Source organism: Oncorhynchus tshawytscha, linkage group LG28 (assembly GCF_018296145.1).
Source record: "Oncorhynchus tshawytscha isolate Ot180627B linkage group LG28, Otsh_v2.0, whole genome shotgun sequence".
NCBI classification, from domain to species: domain Eukaryota; kingdom Metazoa; phylum Chordata; class Actinopteri; order Salmoniformes; family Salmonidae; genus Oncorhynchus; species Oncorhynchus tshawytscha.
In genome coordinates this window covers 20,346,485-20,373,150 of record NC_056456.1, presented here as the reverse complement: position 1 = coordinate 20,373,150, position 26,666 = coordinate 20,346,485, and the positions used below count along the sequence as shown (strand labels likewise).

The window sequence follows — 26,666 nt, the reverse complement described above, 5'->3', positions numbered from 1 at the left end:
TAGCCTACAATTAGTGAATTTGTATTTGATTTTGAATAGCCTGGTTATAGGGAATTTTTATATTTTCATAATTAATTGGGTGACACATTACCTTTAGCTATACAGCATATCTCACTACCATGCGTTTCCATCTCCTCCTCTCTCTCCTTTATTCCATTCTCAAGCGTGAAGACAGGCTGTCAACAGTTTAGTGAAATATGTTTAGTTGCGAAACGTTACTAATCGATGTACCCGAACAGATTTCACTTGGTTTCCCAAATTAAGCACTGGGTAGCTGCAAGAACAAAATTGGAGAGCCCATGGCATACAGAGTTTGGGTGGAATATCACCTGTCGGGCAGCCAAAGCATACTCATTAAACAGTGGTTGATGCAAGGAGTGAAAAAAAGTGTTCTTGTATTTGAGAATTGAGAATAGTCTGATGGGTGAAAATACAATCACTTGATGAGAAAACAGCTGTGCAGCCTGAGGAAAGAAGAAGCGCAAGCTTTTTTGCTGCTTTATCAAATCATCAATAGCCTAGTCACACCTTGCAGCCCATATACTGTATGTCTTGATTTCTAAGACATTCTATGGTTTGTATCATTCACAACTAAAGATTCCAAATAAATCCAAATCTAGGACCTGTCTCAAGTGTGATTGCTTTTACACAATATAGCCATGTCATACAGTGCATTCGGAAAGTATTCAGACCCCCTTTACTTTTTCCACATTTTGTTACATTGCAGCCTCATTCGAAAATGGATTAAATTACATTTTTTACTCAATCTACACACAATACCCCATAATGACAAAGCGAAAACATTATTTACATAAGTATTCAGAACCTTTGCTATGATAATCGAAATTGAGCTCAGGTGCAACCTGGTTTCCATTGATCCTACTTGAGATGTTTATACAACTTGATTGGAGTCCCAGTGTGGTAAATTCAATTGATTGGACATGATTTGGAAAGGCACACACCTGTCTATGTAAGGTCCCACAGTTGACAGTGCATCTCAGATCAAAAACCAAGGCTTGAGGTCGAAGGAATTGTCCATAGAGCTCCGAAACAGGATTGTGTCGAGGCACAGATCTGGGGAAGGGTACCAAAAAATGTCTGCAGCATTGAACATTCCCAAGAACACAGTGGCCTACATCATTCTTAAATGGAAGAAGTTTGAAACCACCAAGACTCTTCCTAGAGCTGGCCGCCCTTCCAAACTGAGCAATCAGGGGGAAAGGGCCTTTGTCAGGGGGTGACAAAGAACCCAATGGTCACTCTGACAGAGCTCCCGAGTACCACTGTTGAGATGGGAGAATCTTCCAGAAAGACAACCATCTCTGCAGCACTCCACCAATCAGGCCTTTATGGTAGTGTCCATACGGAGCCACTCCTCAGTAAAAAGGCACAGGACAGCCCGTTTGGAATTTGCCAAAAGGCCCCAAAGGACTCAGACCATGAGACAAGATTCTCTGGTCTGATGAAACCAAGATTGCCTGGTTTCCTCCAGTGTCGCGTCTGGAGGAAACCAGGCACCGCTCATCACCTATCCAATACCATCCCTATGGTGAAGCATGGTGGTGGCAGCATCATTCTGTGGGGATGTTTTTCAATGGTAGGGACTGGAGGGCTAGTCAAGATCGAGGGGAATGATGAACGGAGCAAAGTACCAAGAGATCCTTGATGAAAACCTGCTCCAGAGAGTTGAGGACCTCAGACTGGAGCGAAGATTCACCTTCCAACTGGAAAACGACCTTAAGCACACAGCCAAGACAACACAGATGTGGCTTCGGGACAAGTCTCAATGTCCTTGAGCGGCCCAGCCAGAACCTGGGCTTGAACCCGATTGAACATCTCTGGAGAAACCTGAAATAAGCTGTGAAGTGACACTCACCATCCAACCGGACAGAGCTTGAGAGGATCTGCAGAGAAGAATGGGAGAAACTCTCCAAATACAGATGTGCCAAGCTATTAGTGTCATACCAAAGAAGACTCAAGGGTATAATCGCTACCAAAGGTCCATCAAAAAAGTACTGAGTAAAGGGTCAGAATATTTACTATTTTCTACATTGTAGAATAATTTTGAAGACAACACAACTATGAAGTAACACATATAGAATCATGTAGTCATCAAAAAAAGTGTTAGACAAATATATTTTAGATTCTTCAAAGTAACCACCCTTTGCCTTAATGACAGCTTTGAACACTCTTGGCATCCTTTCAACCAGCTTCATGAGGTAGTCATCTGGAAAGCTTTTCCAACAGTCTTGAAGGAGTTCCCACATTTGCTGAGCACTTGTTGGCATCTTAATCTTCTCTCTGAGGTCCAACTCATCCCAAAACATCTCAATTGGGTTGATGTCAGGTGATTGTGGAGGCCAGGTCATCTGTTACAGCACCCCATCACTCAAATAACCCTTACACAGCCTGGAGGTGTTTTGGGTCATTGCCCTGTTGAAAAACAAATGATAATCCCACTAAACACAAACCAGATAGGATGGTTTATCACGGCAGATTATGTGATAGCCATGCTGGTTAAGTGTGCCTTGAATTCTAAATAAATCACTGACAGCGTCACCAGCAAAGCATCTGTAAGAATATTTTAAGACATAACGCAGAGGACTAAAAGGTCAAGAGGGAATTAATGATCAATGGAAACAGTTGTTTTTCTGCAATAGGGAATGAATGATTAATGGGTTAGAGACATGGGAGGAATTTCAGTCCGGGACTCATAGCTACATGTGGCAAGTTCTCATTGGTCCAAATTGTCTATACATTCAGCCTGAAACGGGATACATTGGCCAGATATTATTGCCAGGAATTCAAATTGGTCAACCACAGGCCAGGGTTGGGGGTTATAAATTACATTCTGCCCCTTTGTTCTGTGGAGAATCAGTGAGGACAGGGAAGAATGACCATCTACTTCCCAGCATAACAACTATGATTTGTTCTCTTTGAATAAAGCTATTTTTCTCCCCCTGATTTGCTTTGGGGTCTGTTATTGATGAATAACATCAACTGATAACACATCCCCACACCATCACACCTCCTTCTCCATGCTTCACTGTGGGAACCACACATACGGAGGTCATCAGTTCACCTACTCTGCATCTCACAAAGACAAGGTGGTTGGAAACTCTGAACAGCTGATACTTTTTCCAACCTACACTCGGAAGTTTTAAATGATGCATTCAATACAGACAAGAAAAATATAATGTTATTAGTTTAAGCACACCGTCTATAAAAATAAAATAATAGATTTATTGTGGTGTATATTTAATGATTTAGACTTTTTTTTAAATAGCGATGTTCCAAAGGCACGCATCAGCGGCTTGTATGTGTCGAGGCCTGGAGATGCGTGTTTGTTATTTAATGGTCAATTACCGGGAGACCGGCAGACTTTTGCATGACAAAATTTCATGACTGCTACAGCCACACCTGAGACAAAAAAAAAAATAGTAACACAAGTCTTTATCGTTGGGTTTTTTACAGGAATGTTTGGCGATCGACTAGGAATGCCTTGAAGATAAACTGGTTGGTGACCACTGCTCTAGAAAGTCGAGTGAAGTTCAGTGTAATGATTCTCCCAGGGGCTGATATATTTCTGCGAGGCAATCCCGGGGAGCTGCGCGGCAGTCGGGGCTACTGCGCACGCAGCTTAGAGGGAACATTGCTTGTATCATCGCACATACTACAAATCACCAACAGAGGGCAACAATTTTGAATCCATTTTCCCATTCACTCTATTGGTAATGCTTACCATTTGGATCACAACTGTAACATTTGCAGAGATCCCCCTCTGGAACTTTGATATGCCCGTAGAGTATATTATGTTCACCAAAAAAATATCCAAATAAATTGGATATCTTCAATAGTCATGCTTATTTTTAAATATGAATTTAAGAATTGTTATTGAAATAAAAAAATACTACTCATAGTATCAATATGGCACCTCCGGGGTTTGTGATATATGGCCAATATACCACGGCTAAGGGCTGTGTCCTGGCACTCCGCATTGGGTCGTGCATAAAAAACTCACCGCCCCATCATTACAAGTTGTGATGTGTGTGTGTGTGTGTGTGTGTGTGTGTGTGTGTGTGTGTGTGTGTGTGTGTGTGTGTGTGTGTGTGTAGCATACGTTTATATGTGGGGATGTGCTAAGGTGTGTTGAGTCAGTGTAGGTGGTCAGTCCAGTTCAAGTGTTCAGCAGTTTGATGGCTTGTAGATAGAAAGTTTCTCTGACCCTGTTGGTATCAGACCTCATGCTCTGATACCATCTGCCCGACGGTAAGGGAGAGAGAACAGCTCGTGGCTAGGGTTTCTAGGGTCCTTGATGGTACTGCGGGCTTTCCTCAGGTGTCCTGGATGGGTGGGAGCATGGTCCCAGTGATGTACTGGGCTGTCTTCACAACGCACTTGAGGGCCTTGCAGTTGTGGAAGGAGCAATTCCCATACCAGGTCGCGAAGCAACCGGTCAGGACCTTCTCGATGGTGCAGCAGTAGTATTTGGAGAAAACCTGGGATGGCATGCTGAATTTCTTCAGCCGCCTTAGGACGTAGAAATGCTGTTGCGGCCTCTTGACAAGAGTGGTTGTGTTATTGGTCCATGTCAAGTCCTCAGCGATATGTACACCGAGGAATTAAAAATTGCAGACTCTCTACCGCAATCCTGTTGATATGGATGGGGCCATGTTCCCTCCTCTGCTTCCTGAAGTCAATAATCAATTCATTTGTTTTGCTGATGTTGAGGGAGGTTGTCCTGGCACTACAATGCCAGTTCACTTACTTCCTCCCTATAGGCTGACCCGTCATTGATGGTTATCAGGCCTACAATCGCGGTGCCGTCAGCAAACTTGATGGACTAGGTGTCGTGCAAAGCCACGCAGGGGTGGGTGAACAGGGAGAACAGCAGAGGGCTGAGGACACACCCCTGGGAGTCGTTGTGGAGGAGGTGTTGTTGCCAATGATCAAATCCTGTGGTCTGCCTGTCTGAAACACCAGGATCCAGTTGCAGAGGGTGGTGTCCAGATCCAGATCTCTGAGCTTGGTGTCAAGCCTGTTGTCAACACCCTCTGCCTTTTTTTAAGGTATCTCCGATCAAGACGCATATCTGTATTCCCAGTCATGTGAAATCCATAGATTAGGGCCTAATGAATTTATTACAATTGATTGATTTTCTTATATGAACTGTAACTCAGTAAAATCTTGGAAATGGTTGTGTTTATATTTTTGTTCACTGTAGTAGAACTAAGTGTTCGTGAAGAGCTGGAACAAAAATCTGTAAACTCCTGTCTATTAAATTTGCTCTCATGTACTGAACAAGTTTATGAATGTTAGAGGTTCATCCCCGGGATATCCCTCACTTGGGAATTACTTCTTCGACAATGGACTGTGTTTTAAGGACTTACAGATAGAGGAAAACCAATAAAAATGTTAACATGTATTCAAAGTGTTGATGTCCACATGTTTCTAGTTTAGAGGCTTGGGCATCTGGTGACTGCAGTTAATCTGTCTATTCCCCTGCAAGGAGAGAGAAAGTCACCAATAATATTACAATTCATTCTATTGAACATTTATTCCTGTTTGATATGCATTTATATTGGATATGTTATCCTGTTATCACATGCCAGTATTTGTTTTGTATCCAATGCATTTAGCTTACATTAGGATGAAGTAACCTAGGCCTTCTAATCTAGTTAGATGGCATCATATTACCTTTCAATATTAGTTACCGACAAACGTAAGCATGTTATATTGAACATCTGTGTCATGTAATAATATGCAAGGGTGTGATAGTTGTATGAATTAAATCACAATTCAAGAATACTCATTAGAAAAAAACATCAGCTCTAATGCAATATCAGCTTCACAGTGAAACTCCACTATTCTGACTATTGATCATTCTTAAACAGTCAGTAAAATAGCTTATTTAGCTATCACAAAAAAATCAGTCTAAGATATCATGGAATCTTACCAGTCACATCCACAACGATGAAGCTGCAGACCAAGCAATATGCGAGAGGAGGACCCTATACTGTAGGATAATTATCTTGGTCAGTGTCAATTTCATTCATGAACAGGTACTGAGGATATCAATTATGTTACTTGTTATTCGTATCAGATATTTCCATTTTGGGCTAGGTCCCTGAATAGCTAGTTGCTCACACTGCTACAGTGGCTACAAACATCTCACAACATCTCACTCGTGGAATGTGAATGGTTTATCACGTGATGCTGCCTTTGAATCACTTCCCAAGTGGCAGTAACCTAATAGAAAAGTGATACCTACTAAGGTAGGTGCCTTTGGAGGTAGGTAGGCAGCTGCCTTTGGATTGGTTAAATAATAAGAGTAGGCTACGTCAACATTAGTTTCCATTCATACAAAGTTTCAAAACAATTGCCCAGCAATGGGCGCGAACTCCTGATGCTCTGAGCCGAAGTGTGCTGATCAGACCACTGCGTTACGGCAGTTCACAATGCTCTAGCAAGCCGTAAAAATACTTGATGGTGTGAGGTTTGTTGGTTTGCAGAGCCTTCCCCAAACCATAGCCCCTTAGGTATGGTACGACAGTGCATTGTATAGCCTACAAACACCACTTCCAGCTGCCCCCAGGCGGCGATTCGAAATATTCAAAAACATTTTTTAATTCTCCTGCTTCAGTATTATTTTTCTCCTGTGACGAAATGGGTCATATTAAGATCCGACATCTGTATGTATGCACTCACGCAGCCGAGTTGGGGAATAGCTTTCAAGATTCTTAGAATTGGTAATACAGTCAGGTGGGGGGGGGGGGAGAAAGAGCAGCACTGCTGAAAGAACACCAGTCCTTCTATAGATTTTAAAATGAGGAGCAGCAGAGACCGGTAGAAAGATGGGTCTTCTAGTCATCTCTCCAAATGTGTCCCTGATGTGCTCATGTTAATTTAGTGAATAAGCTTTGAGTGATTTAAAACCGCACCTTTTTTTGCTTCTTTTCTCCAACCGCAGACAGAGTGAAACAAATAGACTGATGGGCCATTTAATATTCACCAGCCTGGCCATCAATTCAGGGGTTTGCTTTACAGCTGGCCTGGGATGCCTAGGCTCTGGCAGGAGCCATTGTAACCTTGCAGGGGATGATGATCAGATTACGATGCTTTATGACTGCAAATTGGATGTAATCGAATTGTCTGTTTCCAAGCAATAAAAATTGCATCAATAAAGACAGAGAGAAAGTGGATCTGGTGATGAAGTGGGAAGGCTTCTGGCAGGAGACCAAATAGGGAGAGAGTAATAGAGAAAAAAAAAAAGAAAAAAAGAGGGCGAGAAAGCGAGAGAGAGGCGAGGCAGACAGTTAAGAGACCGACCAAGAACAAACAGATGATATTCCCAAGGGAAGTGAAGCAGGACAAGAAACACATAGTATGTCATACCTCGCAGCTCTGCCACCTGTTGGGGATGTTGGCCCGTAGTTTCTGGTCACACACCACCCTCCTCATCTCTTCCACCGAGGGGTCTGACTGGACCAGGTCATAGTAGGGCAGCTGGTAGTCCTCGTGGATACCTGGGGAGCAACAGACACGGGATGGGATTAGACACAAGGCCAATGGCAATCTAGGAACAAATTCTGACAAAGTGTTGAAAATATCAGAGAAAGGCAAATGATGACTCCAAGCCTTAGAGGGACAGACTAAACTAGAGTCAGAGTGAGTCCCACAATATATCCCAAACCTTGGGCCTTGTGTCAGTGGCAGGCTGCACTGTGTAACAGACATGAGGCTTTCAGAAATTAGCTGCGGTCCTTGGGGCCAAAACGACTCACTGTGTGATAAGTGCTAAAAGGAGCGCAGTGTTATCTCCAGTGGTGGGTAAAGTACTCATTGTCATACTTGAGTAAAAGTAAAGATACCTTAATAGGAAATGACTCAAGTAAAAGTCACCCAATAAAATACTACTTGAGTAAGTCTAAAAGTACATGGTTTTAAATGTACTTAAGTATTAAAAGTAAATATAATTGCTAAGTTATACTTATGTATCAAAAGTCAAAGTATAAACCATTTCAGATTCCTTATTTTAAGCAAACCAGATGGTACAATTGTTTTTTGGTTTTTACATTTACAGATAGCCAGGGTCACACACCAACAGTCAGACATAATTTACAAACGAAGCATTTGTGTTTAGTAAATTCGCCAGATCATAGGCAGTAGGGTTGAACAGGGATGTTCTCTTGATAAGTGTGTGAATTGGACCATTTTCCTGTGAAAATGTAACGAGTAGTTTTGGGTGTGAGGGAAAATGTATGGAGTAAAAAGTACATTATTTTCTTTAGGAATGTAGAGAAGTAAAAGTAGGCAAAAATAATAAAGTATACTACAGATACCTAAAAAAACGACTTAAGTAGTAATTTAAAGTATTTTTTACTTAGGTACACAACACCACTGGTTCTCACCTCCTATTGAGCATCTCCGTGCGATCTCCCAGAACACCAGGCCCATGGCGTAGATGTCTGCCCGCTTGAACGACTCAAAATGCTTCATATTGATTGAGTCATCCAGGACTTCGGGGGCCATGTACCTGAGGAGACATTCACCAGACAGTTCTCTTTAGCCTTTCAGACACAGGGTCGACAACATGAGCTCTTTACTCACTCTTCATTCTCAAAGAGTATCCTGAGTGATCAGGGTGAACAAGTGTCCTCTCAGTTAAGAGGTGCTGAATGTACTATGCTGGTTTAAACATGAACGTTCTAAAGATGAATATTCTACACTGACCTTTTCTGATCCAAAGCTCCAATGACGGTCTAAAATCTGGATTTAAACATCCCTGTACAGTCTCAGTCTATTGTCTAATCCTTTACTAGGAGATGACCTCCGCTGTACCCGCACCCCACCATACCCGTCTGCGCATTATGCCCTGAATATATTCTACCATGCCCAGAAATCTGCTCCTTTTATTCTCTGTCCCCAACGCTCTAGGCGACCAGTTTTGATAGCCTTTAGCCGCACCCTCATTCTACTCCTCCTCTGTTCCGCGGGTGATGTGGAGGTAAACCCAGGCCCTGCATGTCCCCAGGCACCCTCATTTGTTGACTTCTGTAATCGAAAAAGCCTTGGTTTCATGCATGTCAACATCAGAAGCCTCCTCCCTAAGTTTGTTTTACTCACTGCTTTAGCACACTCTGCTAACCCTGATGTCCTTGCCGTGTCTGAATCCTGGCTCAGGAAGGCCACCAAAAATTCTGAGATTCCCATACCCAACTATAACATTTTCCGTCAAGATAGAACTGCCAAAGGGGGAGGAGTTGCAGTCTACTGCAGAGATAGCCTGCAAAGTAATGTCATACTTTCCAGGTCCATACCCAAACAGTTCGAACTACTAATTTTGAAAATTACTCTCTCCAGAAATAAGTCTCTCACTGTTGCCGCCTGCTACCGACCCCCCTCAGCTCCCAGCTGTGCCCTGGACACCATTTGTGAATTGATCGCCCCCCCATCTAGCTTCAGAGTTTGTTCTGTTAGGTGACCTAAACTGGGATATGCTTAACACCCCGGCAGTCCTACAATCTAAGCTAGATGCCCTCAATCTCACACAAATCATCAAGGAACCCACCAGGTACAACCCTAAATCTGTAAACAAGGGCACCCTCATAGACGTCATCTTGACCAACTGGCCCTCCAAATACACCTCCGCTGTCTTCAACCAGGATGATCACTGCCTCATTGCCTGTATCCGCTACGGAGCCGCAGTCAAACGGCCACCCCTCATCACTGTCAAACGCTCCCTAAAACACTTCTGTGAGCAGGCCTTTCTAATCGACCTGGCCCGGGTATCCTGGAAGGACATTGACCTCATCCCGTCAGGTGAGGATGCCTGGTCAATCTTTAAAAGTAACTTCCTCACCATTTTAGATAAGCATGCTCTGTTCAAAAAATGCAGAACTAAGAACAGATATAGCCCTTGGTTCACTCCAGACCTGACTGCCCTCGACCAGCACAAAAACATCCTGTGGCGGACTGCAATAGCATCGAATATTCCCCGCAATATGCAACTGTTCAGGGAAGTCAGGAACCAATACACGCAGTCAGTCAGGAAAGCTAAGGCCAGCTTCTTCAGGCAGAAATTTGCATCCTGTAGCTCCAACTCCAAAAAGTTCTGGGACACTGTGAAGTCCATGGAGAACAAGAGCACGTCCTCCCAGCTGCCCACTGCACTGAGGCTAGGTAACACGGTCACCACCGATAAATCCATGATTATCGGAAACTTCAACAAGCATTTCTCAATGGCTGGCCATGCCTTCCGCCTGGCTACTCCAACCTCGGCCAACAGCTCCACCCCCCCGCAGCTACTCGCCCAAGCCTCTCCAGGTTCTCCTTTACCCAAATCCAGATAGCAGATGTTCTGAAAGAGCTGCAAAACCTGGACCCGTACAAATCAGCTGAGCTTGACAATCTGGACCCTCTATTTCTGAAACTATCCGCCGCCATTGTCGCAACCCCTATTACCAGCCTGTTCAACCTCTCTTTCATATCGTCTGAGATCCCCAAGGATTGGAAAGCTGCCGCAGTCATCCCCCTCTTCAAAGGGGAGACACCCTGGACCCAAACTGTTACAGACCTATATCCATCCTGCCCTGCCTATCTAAGGTCTTCGAAAGCCAAGTCAACAAACAGGTCACTGAACATCTCGAATCCCACCGTACCTTCTCCGCTGTGCAATCTGGTTTCCGAGCCGGTCACGGGTGCACCTCAGCCACGCTCAAGGTACTAAACGATATCATAACCGCCATCGATAAAAGACAGTACTGTGCAGCCGTCTTCATCAACCTTGCCAAGGCTTTCTACTCTGTCAATCACCATATTCTTATCGGCAGACTCAGTAGCCTCGGTTTTTCGGATGACTGCCTTGCCTGGTTCACCAATTACTTTGCAGACAGAGTTCAGTGTGTCAAATCGGAGGGCATGCTGTCCGGTCCTCTGGCAGTCTCTATGGGGGTGCCACAGGGTTCAATCCTTGGGCCGACTCTTTTCTCTGTATATATCAATGATGTTGCTCTTGCTGCGGGCGATTCCCTGATCCACCTCTACGCAGACGACACCATTCTATATACTTCCGGCCCGTCCTTGGACACTGTGCTATCTAACCTCCAAACAAGCTTCAATGCCATACAACACTCCTTCCGTGGCCTCCAACTGCTCTTAAACGCTAGTAAAACCAAATGCATGCTTTTCAACCGTTCGCTGCCTGCACCCGCATGCCTGACCAGCATCACCACCCTGGATGGTTCCGACCTTGAATATGTGGACATCTATAAGTACCTAGGTGTCTGGCTAGACTGTAAACTCTCCTTCCAGACTCATATCAAACATCTCCAATCAAAAATCTAGTCAAGAGTCGGCTTTCTATTCCGCAACAAAGCCTCCTTCACTCACACCGCCAAACTTACCCTAGTAAAACTGACTATCCTACCGATCCTCGACTTCGGCGATGTCATCTACAAAATTGCTTCCAACACTCTACTCAGCAAACTGGATGCAGTTTATCACAGTGCCATCCGTTTTGTCACTAAAGCACCTTATACCACCCACCACTGCGACTTGTATGCTCTAGTCGGCTGGCCCTCGCTACATATTCGTCGCCAGACCCACTGGCTCCAGGTCATCTACAAGTCCATGCTAGGTAAAGCTCCGCCTTATCTCAGTTCACTGGTCACGATGGCAACACCCATCCGTAGCACGCGCTCCAGCAGGTGTATCTCACTGATCATCCCTAAAGCCAACACCTCATTTGGCCACCTTTCGTTCCAGTTCTCTGCTGCCTGTGACTAGAACGAATTGCAAAAATCGCTGAAGTTTGAGACTTTTATCTCCCTCACCAACTTCAAACATCTGCTATCTGAGCAGCTAACCGATCGCTGCAGCTGTACATAGTCTATCGGTAAATAGCCCACCCATTTTTACCTACCTCATCCCCATACTGTTTTTATTTATTTACTTTTCTGCTCTTTTGCACACCAATATCTCTACCTGTACATGACCATCTGATCATTTATCACTCCAGTGTTAATCTGCAAAATTGTAATTATTCGCCTACCTCCTCATGCCTTTTGCACACAATGTATATAGACTCCCCTTTTTTTTCCTAATGTGTTATTGACTTGTTAATTGTTTACTCCATGTGTATCTCTGTGTTGTCTGTTCACACTGCTATGCTTTATCTTGGCCAGGTCGCAGTTGCAAATGAGAACTTGTTCTCAACTAGCCTACCTGGTTAAATAAAGGTGAAATAAAAAAATAAAAAAATCTGATTGAGGCGAGCCTTGCAGTGTCGTCAGGAGAGTGGGAGAGTAAAAGGGCAGGAGCGAGAGAAAAGGGCTATAGTAGGTTAGAGGTCACAAGAAAGGTCAAAACCAGACAACACTCAGAATTTTTATTAGCCCGTCACACTGTCACTGACTGCAGTGCAGCGGTGCGTGGTGGGAGGCCCGCGTGTGTGTTCCTGCGTTGAAGAGACGGTTGGCAGCAGATGCAGAAAGACATCAGTGAAGGGGAATGGCTGTGACATGCTCCTGCCCAATGCTTGCTAGTGTCTGCTGAGACCAGCCAAGCCTCCCAGCACTGCTCTACACGCCCCATGATGCAACACATCACGATCAACATGCCTCCCTCACACTCCCATCCATCCCTCTGTACAGCCTTAGCTTGACACAGGTAACCATTTTCACACCCGCATCTATCCTTTACACATCAAATCTCACATCCTTGCTAATTCCTTTTAGCACTGGAAACCACACTGGAGTGGACACATTGTCCTCTTAATTATAAGACAGAAATAATGTACATTTGTGAGAAATAGCATTAGTGTAGAAAATACAAGTAATGCAGGCAATACTTTAAAGACATGCTCCGGAACGACTAAGTATATTTTAAATGTGTAGTTCATACAAGCATAATCTATGAGCAGAATTACTGTCGTACCTTAAATTCCCTAGTTTGAAAGTACATTTTTCTGGAATCTGTGCTGCACAATTCCCCCCCCCACACGTGGGCCAGCCCACTAGCGATTCGAGTCCTAGCCAATGAGTTTTAGCGCCTTGTCATTTGAGTGACATCTAGCAAGATGCACACAGAAGAGCGAGAGAGAGAGAGAGAGCAATGATGTGGTGCACATACAGTACCAGTCAAAAGTGTGGACACACCTACTCATTCAAGGGTTTTTCCTTTATTTTGACTATTTTCTACACTGTAGAATAATAGTGAAGACATTAAAACTATGAAATAACACATATGGAATCATGTAAACAAGAAAGAAAGTGTTAAACAAATCAAAAATATATTTTACATTTGAGATTCTTCAAAGTAGCCACCCTTTGCCTTGATGCACACTTTTGGCATTCTCTCAACCAGCTTCACCTGGAATGATTTTCCAACAGTCTTGAAAGAACTCAACCATCTCAATTGGGTTGAGGTTGGGTGATTGTGGAGGCCAGGTCATCTGATGCAGCACTACATCACTCTCCATCTTGGTCAAATAGCCCTTACACAGCCTGGAGGTGTTGGGTCATTGTCCTGTTGAAAAACAAATGAAATCCCATCTGGTTTGCTAAATAAATTCTAAATAAATCACTGACAGTGTCACCAGCAAAGCACCCCCACACCACCTCCTACATGCTTCACGGTGGGAACCACACATGCGGAGATCATCGGTTCACCTACTCTGTGTCTCACAAAGACACGGCGGTTGGAAACAAAAATAAAAAATTTAGACCAAAGGACAGGTTTCCACAGGTCTAATGTCCATTGCTCGTGTTTCTTGGCCCAAGCAAGTCTCTTCTTCTTATTGGTGCCCTTTAGTAGTGGTTTCTATGCAGCAATTTGACATGACGGCCTGATTTACACAGTTTCCTCTAAACAGTTGATGTTGAGATGTGTCTGTTACTTGAACTCTGAAGAATTTATTTGGGCTTCAATTTCTGAGAAGGGTAACTCTAAGGAACTTCTCCTCTGCAGCAGATATAACTCTTGGTCTTCCTTTCCTGTGGTGGTCCTCATGAAAGAGACAGTTTCATCATAGCGTTTGATGGTTTTTGCAACTGCACTTGAAGAAACTTTCAAAGTTCTTGACTGACCTTCATGTCTTAAAGTAATGATTGACTGTCGTGTCTCTTTGCTAATTTGAGATGTTCTTGCCTTAATATGGACTTGGTCTTTAACAAATAGGGCTATCTTCTGTATACCACCCCTACCTTGTCACATCACAACTGATTGACTCAAAGCATTAAGAAGGAAAGAAATTCCACAAATTAACTTCTAACAAGGCACACCTGTTAATTTAAATGCATTCCAGGTGACTACCTCATGAAGCTGGTTGAGAGAATGCCAAGAGTGTGAAAGCTGTCATCAAGGCAAAGGGTGGCTACTTTGAATAATATATATTTTGATTAAACACTTTTTTGGTTACTACATGATTCCATATGTGTTATTTCATAGTTTTGATGTCTTCACTATTATTCTACAATGTAGAAAATAGTAAAACTTTTGAAAATCCCTTGGTTGAGTAGGTGTCCAAACCTTTGACTGGTACTGTATCTGCACATGTGACATAGTACACCATTTTCAGGAACTACTTTTAGCTCGTGAGCTCTACTTTCAGAACTACTGGCTAAAAAGTATAAAAAAGTACCGGAGAATCTTTAAACTTCTACCTGAGTAGAGTAATGGACCAAACAGATCAGACTTCAATCCTTTGCCAACACATGCTCCGTCTACTGAGCCGTTTAAGATTTCAGAGATAAAGCTGTATCTACTCCTCAGCACTCTCTTTCCCCCTTCACTCCTCAGCTCTCCCACTATCACCCACAGGCATCTAATATCAACAGGCTCTATGACTAAGATGTGATTTTCCCTGCGCACAAGCCACAGACAGACTCAATACTGACGGCACACTAGTAAGGGCATACACAGCCGTGTGGATTAAGGCATCAGAGAAAAACTATGTAACCTGCACTCAAGTAGAGTTATGGTTCATCCAAATAAGATTACAAATTACATTAAATATACATCTGTGCTTCTATATGTGTTCTTGTGTTTCAAGTTATATTACTCGTATTTACAGGATACACATGGTATACACTGTCCAATGAAATGCTTACTTGTAGGTTCCTTCGACAATGCAACAATACGAAATAAATTATAAGAATACAAAAGTAAATGGCTCAGTGGAATAGAATAAAACATTAGCATAAGAATAAACATTTAGAATAAACATTTTAGCATAAGTATAATACATGAAGGCATGTGTGTGTGTGGATGTATCCCCCCAGACAATGGTTTCCCTGTGCAGTAGGGCTGTCCCTGACAACAACAAAAAATCTTGGTCGACAAAGAGTTGTCTGTTCTTTCTTTCAAATTTTAAAATGTGTATTTTTCCATATACACACACCGTATGTGTTTGACTAAAATCAACTATGCTGAACAAAAATATAAAACGTAACGATTTCAAAGATTTTACTGAGTTAGTTCATAAGAAAATCAGTTAATTTAAATAAAGGAAGGCTACCAAAAACGTTCCACCCAAGTTAAACAATTTAAAGGCAAAGCTACCAAATACTAATTGAGTGTATGTAAACTTCTGACCCACTGGGAATGTGATGAAAGAAATAAAAATCTGAAATAAATCATTCTCTCTACTCTTATTCTGACATCTCACATTCTTAAAATAAAGTGGTGATCCTAACTGACCCAAGACAGGGAATTGTTTCAGTATTAAATATCAGGAATTGTAAAAAAACTGAGTTTAAATGTATTTGGCTAAGGTGTATGTAAATTTCCAACTTCAACTGTGTGTGTGTGTATGTATGTATGACACACACAAAAGTGTTAAACAGATCAAAATATATTTTATATGTGAGACTCAAAGTAACCACCCTTAAATTCTAAAAGAATTACAGACAGTGTCACCAGCAAAGCACCCCCACAACACCTCCTCCATAATTCCTGGTGGGAACCACACATGCAGAGCTCATCTGTTCACCCACTCCGCATCTCACAAAGACACGGCGGTTGGAACCAAAAATCTCAAAATTTGGACTCCATTGGTCTAATGTCCATTGCTCATGTTTCTTGGCCCAAGCAACTCTCTTCTCAACCCAATTGGGATGGTTTGGGATGAGTTGGACCGCAGAGTGAAGGAAAAGCAGCCAACAAGTGCTCAGCATATGTGGGAACTCCTACAAGATGGTTAGAAAAGCCTTCCAGGTGAAGCTGGTTGAAAGAATGCCAAGTGTGTGCAAAGCTGTCATCAAGGCAAAGGCTGGCTACTTTGAAGAGTCTCAAATAGATTTGTTTAACACTTTTTTGGGGGTTACATGATTCCATGTGCTATTTCATAGTTTGGATGTCTTCACTATTATTCTACTATGCAGAAAATAGTAAAAATAAAATAAGAGCACACAAGTAGGTGTGTCAACTTTTGACTGGTAACAGTCCATTACTTTAAGACATGAAACAAACTCCAAGCGGGCCGTCATGTGCCTTTTACTGTGGAATGGCTTCCATCTGGTCACTCTACCATAAAGGCCTGATTGGTAGAGTTCTGCTGAGATGGTTGTCCTTCTGGAAGGTTCTCCCATCTCCACCGAGGAACTCTAGAGCTCTGTCAAGAGTGACCATCAGGTTCTTGGTCATCTCCCTGACCAAGGCCCTTTTCCCCTGATTTCTCAGTTTGGCTGGGCGTCCAGATTTAGGGAGAGCCTTGGTGGTTCCAAACCTCTTTCATTCAAGAATGATGGAGGCCACTGTGTTCTTGGAGACCTTTAATGCTACAGAAATGTTTTGGTACCCTTCCCCAGATCTGTGCCGCAACACAATCCAGTCTCTGAGCTCTATGGACAATTCCTTCGACCTCATGGCTTGGTTTTCGCTCTGACATGCACTGTCAACTGTGGGACCTTATATAGACAGGTCTGTACCTTTCCAAATCTTTTCCAATCAATTGAATTTACCACAGGTTGACTCCAATCAAGTTGTAGGAACATCAAGGATGATTAATGGAAACAGGATGCACCTGAGCTCAATTTCATGTCTCATAGTAAAGGGTCTGAATACTTATGGAAGTAAGGTGTCTCTCTTGTTTTCTTATACAAATTTGCAAACATTTCTAAAAACCTGTTTTCACTTTGTCATTATGGGGTATTGTGTGTAGATTGAGGAGGAAAAACATGTATTTAATTAATTTAAGAATAAAGCTGTAACATAACAAAATGTGGAAAAAGTCAAGAGGCCTGAATACTTTCCGAATGCACTGTATATGGATGATGTATAAAGCCAGGAACATTTAACAGCTAGGCTATTGATTATAGACCCAATTAAGTTGGCGTTTCCTCTTTCCTACATTTTCTGAAGACAATTAAGGCAAGGGCTGTTTTCTCACTCCGCGGCTGCCTCTGCTGCATTGTTCTCAAGACCGATATGCTGGTTAACTTTAATATTATGCACATATGAACATAGGAAAACAATTCAAAAGGTACACTGAAGATGTTTCAGAACCGCGGACAGCGACCACTATCCAACGCAGGAGAAAGCACATTTGTTATAACATAATATATTTATTTGTGTTGTACAATTTTTACATAACATGTCTTATGCCCGATGTCCACCAGATGCATATACATTTTGTTTTGCCGGATGCCTAGCCCATATTTTCCGTACAATAAAGCAAGGCACGTGTTGAAAATATTGGACGCATGCGGTACGCAGGACCGCAGCCTAGTGTGTGTTGCGTGCTGCTCCATTGACAATGAAAAACTTCCGCCGGAGCACCATGAGTTTGATGCATCTGGTGGACATGAGGCCTTAGAGTGATGGATCGTGCCATCCCAGGGGGCTCCGCAATGGATTAGTCCACTGAGACAGGCGCGTATCAGACAGGTGTCTTGCGCACCAAACATGTAAAATTGCAACTGCTCGACTAAAGAAATTCCGGTCGACCAACAGCCTATCTACCAATCCTCTAAATGGAGTCAGCCCTACTGTGCAGCCAGTCACCTCTTGGTTCCCACTCTGTGATTGGGGGCGATGTCGATGGTGTCGGTGGCGGAGTCGTGGCGGACAGCCAATCCCAGGTCAGCGATGCAGCAGGTACCATTCTTCTTCACCAGGATGTTCTTAGACTTCAGGTCGCGGTGGGCGATGGCTGGTTTACCTGGGGGGAGAGGGTGGGAGAGAAGTGGAAAAGGAAAATAGCTATACAGAGAAAGGAAAAGCTGAGTGCAGAGTAAAACCACCACATTTCATAACTCTATATATATGTTATGTGGATACATGTGCCACATTTGATTGGTCCTCCTCACCTTGCGTGCCGACAATCTCCATGTGCAGGTGAGCCAGGCCACTGGAGGTGGACAAGGACAGCTTGATCATGCCCTCCACTGTCACCGTGTACCTGTTCAAGTAGTCAAACAGGGAGCCATGCTCATGGTAATCTGATACCAGCCACAGCTGGGTCCACGTGCCGTTATCTTTGAGGAGAGCAAGGACAGCGAGAGGGGCAGAGGGAGGAGAGTGTGAAAGAGAGTGAGCTACCGTATCCTATTCCACAGGGAAACACTTTACATAATGATTGCACTTACAACAGATTATCTCATCATTGAAAGGCTGCCTGCTAGCATCCTGACAATACTGTCTGGGTCCCAGCCAAACGATTTAGGCATGTGTGGCTTTCTAAGTACACTGACACAAATTTAAGAGCATTATAGAAGTCATAGAAAATAGACCCAGTACTGGGTCATGTTCAGTAAGGCACACTGTAGAAACATATTTTACAACAGAAAATAAAAACCTGGCCACTTATTGGACAAGTTCAGAAAGTACCTTCCTGTTTCTAAATGTTTTCTCCCTAATGAACACAACGCTGGCCCAATGTGCCCTCTGACCTTTGTTGTCAGCAGCGATGAAGCCCAGGATGTTCTCATGGCGCAGCATGACGGTTTGGTAGATCTCAGCCTCGCGGAACCACGAGCGCTCCTCCCGAGATGAGAAGATCTTAACGGCCACCTCCTCTCCTCGCCAGCGGCCCCGCCACACCTCCCCGAACCTCCCCTTCCCAATGCTCTCCTGCAGGATAATGGTCCTTGCTATGGTCCTCTGCACCAGCAGGGGCAGGCCTGCAGAAGGGGATGGAGAGAGAGCACAGTTATGAGGCAAGGGTTTTAGGATATTTTTGAAAGCAGTTCAAGCAGACCTTGAGTAAAAAGCAAGCCATTAGATCCTAAATGTGTCTTTGTTGATAAATCCAATGTGTGCTCAAAGCCAGATTTTTACAAACATTGAGGGAGACAGATGTACAGTCGTGGCCAAAGGTTTTGAGAATGACAAATATTAATTTTCACAAAGTCTGCAACCTCAGTTTGTATGATGTCAATTTGCATATACTCCAGAATGTTATGAAGAGTGATCAGATGAATTGCAAAATCCCTCTTTGCCATGCAAATGAACTGAATCCCCAAAAAACATTTCCACTGCATTTCAGCCCTGCCACAAAAGGACCAGCTGAAATCATGCCAGTGTTTCTCTCGTTAACACAGGTGTGAGTGTTGACGAGGACAAGGCTGAAGATCACTCTGTCATACTGATTGAGTTCGAATAACAGACTGGAAGCTTCAAAAGGAGGGTGGTGCTTGGAATCATTGTTCTTCCTTTGTCAATCATGGTTATCTGCAAATGAATCGCGTGCCGTCATCATTGCTTTGCACAAAAAGGGCTTCACAGGCAAGGAGATTGCTGCCAGTAAGAATGCACCTAAATTAACCATTTATCGGATCATCAAGAACTTCAAGGAGAGCGGTTCAATTGTTGTGAAGAAGGCTTCAGGGCGCCCAAGAAAGTCCGGCAAGCGCCAGGACCGTCTCCTAAAGTTGATTCAGCTGTGGGATCGGGGCACCACCAGTACAGAGCTTGCTCAGGAATGACACCAGGCAGGTGTGAGTGCATCTGCACGCACAGTGAGGCAAATACTGAGGATGGCCTGGTGTCAAGAAGAGCAGCAAAGAAGCCACTTCTCTCCAGGAAAAACATCAGGGACAGACTGATATTCTGCAAAAGGTACAGGGATCGGGCTGCTGAGGACTGGGGACTGAGTCATTTTCTCTGATGAATCCCCTTTCCGATTGCTTGGGTCATCAGGAAAAAAGCTTGTCTGGAGAAGACAAGGTGAGCGCTACCATCAGTCCTGTGTCATGCCAACAGTAAAGCATCCTGAGACCATTAATGTGTGGGGCTGCTTCTCATCCAAGGGAGTGGGCTCACTCACAATTTTGAACACAGCCATGAATAAAGAATGGTACCAACACATCCTCCGAGAGCAACTTCTCCTAACCATCCAGGAACAGTTTGGTGATGAACAATGCCTTTTCCAGCATGATGGAGCACCTTGCCATAAGGCAAAAGTGATAACTAAGCGGTTCGGGGAACAAAGCATCGATATTTTAGGTCCATGGCCAGGAAACTCCCCAGACCTTAATCCCATTGAGAACTTGTGGTCAATCCTCAAGAAGCGGGTGGACAAACAAAAACCCACAAATTCTGACAAACTCCAAGCATTGATTATGCAAGAATGGGCTGCTGTTAATTGACAGCAGACCAGGGTGGATTGCAGAGGTCTTGAAAAAGAAGGGCCAACACTGCAAATATAGACTCTTTGCATCAACTTCATGTAATTGTCAACAAAAGCCTTTGACATTTATGAAATGCTTGTAATTATACTTCAGTATTCCATAGTAACATCTGACAAAAAATATCTAAAGACACTGAAGCAGCAGACTTTATGGAAATGATTATTTGGGTCATTCTCAAAACTTTTGGCCACGACTGTACAGTAAGAAAACATCAACAGTCAGACCTGCAGCTATTCTTTTTCGAAGACGTAGAACAAAAAGTATCTGAGAATAGAACAAATTAACACTGTCTGAAGAGTTACAGTCTTCAATGTTCTCTCATTCTCTAATTTGGAGGTCCTCTGTCTGTCTGGTTTCATCTGGTGTATGTGTACATAAAACAATCTACAGCGTGCTTCTGCCATTCTCTTAAACCTGGCCATTAAAACTCAATGAGCGGAGAGAATAGCCTGCAAGTTCGTGCCAGTTCGAGGGCAGAGAAAAACAAATACTGTCCCGACCTCGCTTCAACAGAGGGTTAATTTTTGAGGCAAACTTGCCCTAACAAGAGTTACTAAATAACTTTTAATCTCAAGTTCTATGGACAGTTAATGTAAAAGCCCTCAGAGGATGATGGCCACACATGAGATGTTGACACATCAAAAGGGTTGGCTGTAAGAGTGTATGATGAGGCTATGATGATAGGTCAAAACTATGTGATTGGAAACATGAATTAGATTATATTTCTCTGATTGAATGATGGTCCTCGTCTGGTAGCAGTATGTCCCAGCCTAGCCGGCTGCTAAACTGATGTATTAATGAACACACGTCTCCTTATCATTCACTGAATCAGTCATAGCAAAGAACATTTCCAGCAGCATATTGGCTCTCATCTCGCAAACCAAATCTTTTCGAATTTAACAATTGAAGAGTATTGAACAACTTCTTCAATACAACCCACTGAGTATATGAGAAACTAAGAGCTCACAAGGTCAGGATTGCAGCTCTATGGAAACAGCTTCTAAGCCTTTTCAGAACAACTTACATAAGCGGTCAGTTAATGACATTTGTCTGTGCCTACAGACAGACTTGTCCATTGGGCTGATATAACTATGACACAAATTCTCAAAGTAGCCCCCCCCCCCACCTCTAGATGGAATACTTTAATCAATCCTAAGGGAGATTATAGCACTCCAAGGTGTGAAACCTGTATTGGTAAAGAGATGGGACGCTATTATGTTAGCTTCAGGAACATTTTAATGAAGATAAAACTGGACATATTGTACAGAGCATTATGGGTGCTACACCTCTAAGCTCAGCCATCTGTTGAAAATGTATCTCCCAAAGAGTGTGATAAATGTACAGTACATCAAACTGCAAAACCCACCTGATCCGGAGCCTGAGGTGGTCATGTCGTAGATGAGGTCTTTGAGGGTGTGGCCGTCAGCTAGGAAGGGGTGGTCCATGGTAGGGTCTTCCTCGTTGGGCACACGGCGGTGGACGACAGAGCGGCTGTGGCACACGTAGAACACCAGCAGCAGCACAAAGCACAGCACACACACCGGCCCTGCGATGACAGCCGCCAGGGCTACTGGGCTCAGGGGGGGCGTACGGGCTGTGGGGACTAAGAAGGGGTGGGGGCGGGGGATGATCCAATCGCTGATTACTTTTTTGTACAACACCCCTCATTTTGATGTCCCCACAAACGACTTCAACGACAGGCCATCTCAGTCTGAAGTATGTAACAAACATAGAGCAGGGGGAAAATTATGTTTGAGTAATCAGGCAACCGGCTATCACCAATCGCAGGAAATCAGTCAGTCCATAAGAGACAATCGCAGGCTGTTTAGTCTGTCCGTAAGAGACAGTTTCCATCAAAATAACTTCCTTACATAATACACACAGCTTTTTTGGGAGTGATAACAATGTAAGAACTGATAGGATTCCTTTGAAAACACTGCAACAGCCTTGTTGAAACAACAAAAGCATTTCCCAATACTGGCTAGACTTTCTCATATTGACTTGCTGAGAATCAGAAAAGTGTAATCTGCACACAGCGCTGAGACGTGAGAGTGATCAAATATTAAAATGGTACTTTAAGTCAGGCGCCTTCTTTTCTCAGAATAAGGGCCGTCGTGGGACTTCATTACGAAGAATCAAAACTTGCTTCTGGAGCTTTTAAACCGTTCAACTGCCTGGCCACTGCCTGTCAAATCTTTCCAATATTCACAGCTGCACACATAGAGAGGAAGGCTTACTAATGGCTCTGCTATTGCTGTGACACAGCTGAATGACACTACTGTATGGTGAGACAGAGGACATCTGCTGACTATCATACTGAAAAGCACAGCATGGAGGCAGTTTCAGACCCATGACCAAGAATGACAGCACTGAGGTACTTCTTTCTGACCACAAGAGCTAAACCTGACAGCGTGTCCAGGCAGGGACATTGCCTCAGACATAAACAATATTCAGTGACATATAGGACCAGTTTCCTTATCAAAGATTAACCCTCTAGAGTCTAAGCTGGTGGCTAATTTGATGAAACATTTGGCATTACTGCCATTAGCCCATAGAAATGCATTGAATAACAGATTCACTACATGGAACAACAAGACAGTCAAAAAGGAAGTTTGTTCTGAAGTGTCTGTCTATCTGAGAGAAATAAGAAAGATGGGGAAACACGGACATGAATTTAACCCCTCATTTTAGGTACTAAACTATCTCCATATATACTTCTATTAATTTTTTTAACTAGTACTGGGAACCATCAGACAAATTGTGTGAGCAAACCAACCGACAAGTATGTGTTTGTGAGAGTCATCTTTCCAGAGAGGTCATAATAGTTTTTAGAACAAACCATTCGGATGTAACAGTAGTTTTCATGAGTAGACACATTTTTGTGATGTCTCAATCTGACTAACACCGCTCTAGCTCTGCAACCTTTCACGGCAGATGCAGAAGGGCGATATCGGCGGATGCCGTGGATTCAAACGCATCCCATGCAAAAAAACGTCTCCAGCTTAAAACAGACAGATTTTGATGAGGATTTTTTTAGTCGACTGGTTGATTGTTTGGTCTGTTGTTTGGTCGAGATTTGTTTTAGTCGAGCAGTGGCAAATATATATTTAAAACATGTATGGCACACCAGTATCACATTTACCTCAAATTACAATCAATTCTAATCTAAAATGTTTGTTTGATTACGCTAATTTCTGTTGATGCATTCAATATATTATTTATACTACAGTCTTACTGTTGCCGTTGTAGGAGTGGACACGTTGTTTGCAGAGCGTACAACCTAGGCTACACTTGTGAGAGAAGTTTTGGTTTATTTTTATTCTATTTAGAAGTTGTCAATTTATTAATTGTCTTGTTTGGAGCACTCCTGTCAATCTTGAGTAAGCACACAAACCTGATTACGCATAGGAGTAGGCTAGGCTACCTGGCTTGCGTGAAAATGTAGACTTATAAATGCCCATTTTGGGGGTCTGATACTATTTCTGATTGTCTTAACTCAACATCACTGTGTAGCTTCTCAAAGTAATTTGTTTCCCTACTGTTTGAGGCAAAGCAAAGTCTGTTTTTACATCCATTGAGAATGAAAATAGTTCAACGTAGCCCATTTGAAAAATCTTTCCTGCTCTCTCCCTTTCAAAAACCACTCAGAGTGAAAAGGGGAAAAAATGTCATGCTCTGATTTGGTGGAAACGTCATAAAATAGGCCTACCTGATTACTTCTTATCCCTTACGCAACTAACCCACAGTTGTGTCTTTCCGGAGCTCAGTGGCCCAGGAAATTGAGTGCCCAGAATATTTTGTTAAATGTTGCAAGTTTGCTAGCACCAGCTTCAAGCCAGACAAAGTTAATAGTTAAAACAGGTAATGCGTAGCCAATGTGATTTATAGGATATTTTCTACAGGCTGCAATGTTTTTATTCGAGTGGCTTTATATATGCTATTGTTACATATTGTCAATGGAAGTTACTTTTAGATTTGTATAAATTTTCATCAACTGGCCCCTCCGTCGCGACGTTACCTGAACGCCCATCTGCGGCCCGCTAATCGTTAGCTGTCTTATCGGCTGCTATCTGAATAGGTCTATCCAACAATTTTCTTGGGCCACTATGACTATTTTGCCAATTGGATTGGTCCCTTCTACCACACGGAACCCCACTAATCTGCCGACGGAAACGCACAAGGTGGCTAAGAACAGATCTCCATCTTCTGCCAGCTTGCTACCCATGGCCCGGCTAGCTGTCTGAATCGCCGTGACCCCAACCAACCTCACTACTCACTGGACCCTTATGATCACTCGGCTAAGCATGCCTCTCCTTAATGTCAATATGCCTTGTCCATTGCTGTTCTGGTTAGTGTTTATTGGCTTATTTCACTGTAGAGCCTCTAGCCCTGCTCATTATACCTTATCCAAACAGACAATATCTCTTTCATAATCACTCAATGCCTAGGTTTACCTCCACTGTATTCACATCCTACCATACCTTTGTCGGTACATTATACCTTGAAGCGATTTTATCGCCCCCAGAAACCTTCTCCTTTTACTCTCTGTTCCGGACGTCCTCGACGACCAATTCTCATAGCTTTGAGCCGTACCCTTATCCTACTCCTCTGTTCCTCTGGTGATGTAGAGGTGAATCCGGGCCCTGCAGTGCCTAAGCTCCACTCCTATTCCCCAGGCGCTCTCTTTTGATGACTTCTGTAACTGTAATAGCCTTGGTTTCATGCATGTTAACATTAGAAGCCTCCTCCCTAAGTTTGTTTTATTCACTGCTTTAGCACACTGCCAACCCGGATGTCCTAGCCGTGTCTGAATCCTGGCTTAGGAAGACCACCAAAAACTCTGAAATCTCAATCCCTAACTACAACATTTTCAGACAAGATAGAATGGCCAAAGGGGGCGGTGTTGCAATCTACTGCAGCGATAGCCTGCAGAGTTCTGTCCTCCTGTCCAGGTCTGTACCCAAACAATTTGAACTTCTACTTTTAAAAATCCACCTCTAAAACAAGTCTCTCACCGTTGCCGCCTGCTATATATAGACCACCCTCTGCCCCCAGCTGTGCTCTGGACACCATATGTGAACTGATTGCCCCCCATCTATCTTCAGAGCTCGTGCTGCTAGGTGACCTAAACTGGGACATGCTTAATAACTACTTGGTGACAGGGGGCAGTATTTTCACATCTGGATGAAATGCCCAAATTCAACTGCCTGCTACTCATCCCCAGAAGATATGCATATTATTAGTAGATTTGGATAGAAAACACATTGAAGTTTCTAAAACTGTTTGAATCATGTCTGTGAGTATAACAGAACTTATTTAGCAGGTGAAAACCCGAGGACAAAGCATTCAGATTTTTTTTGAGGTCACTCTCTTTTCAATGAGTTTTCATTGGAATCCAGATTTCTAAGGGACTTTCTTGCAGTCCCTACCGCTTCCACTGGATGTCAACAGTCTTTAGAAATTGGTTGAGGTTTTTCCTTTGTGTAATGAAGAAGTAGCCCTGTTCAGAACGAGGGTCACTTCAAGTGTACTGTTAGATAGAGGCGCATGCCCAGAAAGCTAGCTCCTCATTGAAAACATCTGAAGTTCTTCAAAGGTAATGATTTTATTTGAATGATTTTCTGTTTTTTGTAAAAATGTTGTCTGCTGATGCTAACGCTAAATGCTACGCTAGCCGCGCTAGCTGTTACACAAATGCTTATTTTGCAATGGTTGAGAAGCATATTTTGAAAATCTGAGATGACAGTGTTGTTAACAAAAGGCTAAGCTTGAGAGCTAGCATATTAATTTCATTTCATTTGCGATTTTCATGAATAGTTAATGTTGTGTTATGCTAATGAGCTGCGGGGATAATTACACTCCTGGATACAGGTTTTTTTCATAGCTAAACATGACGCACCAAACGGAGTGATTTCTCCTAAACAAATAATCTTTCAGGAAAAACGGAGCATTTGCTATCTAACTGAGAGTCTCCTCATTGAAAACATCTGAAGTTCTTCAAAGGTAATGATTTTATTTGAATGATTTTCTGGTTTT

The 26,666-nt window shown here is 43.1% G+C and overlaps 1 protein-coding gene across 1 annotated transcript in view; it reads right to left on the bottom strand.

The window, feature by feature from the left end:
* The window catches only part of LOC112226882 (TGF-beta receptor type-1), a 90,235-nt gene that overhangs the window by 13,397 nt on the left and 50,172 nt on the right, over nucleotides 1-26,666 (bottom strand). The window contains exons 3-8 of the mRNA XM_024391529.2: nucleotides 21,997-22,233; nucleotides 18,891-19,121; nucleotides 18,309-18,476; nucleotides 18,004-18,160; nucleotides 8,412-8,536; nucleotides 7,396-7,526 (exon numbers count right to left, since the gene is read on the bottom strand). Coding sequence (XP_024247297.1) covers nucleotides 7,396-7,526; nucleotides 8,412-8,536; nucleotides 18,004-18,160; nucleotides 18,309-18,476; nucleotides 18,891-19,121; nucleotides 21,997-22,233 — 1,049 coding nt within the window. The remainder of the gene's footprint in view (nucleotides 1-7,395; nucleotides 7,527-8,411; nucleotides 8,537-18,003; nucleotides 18,161-18,308; nucleotides 18,477-18,890; nucleotides 19,122-21,996; nucleotides 22,234-26,666) is intronic.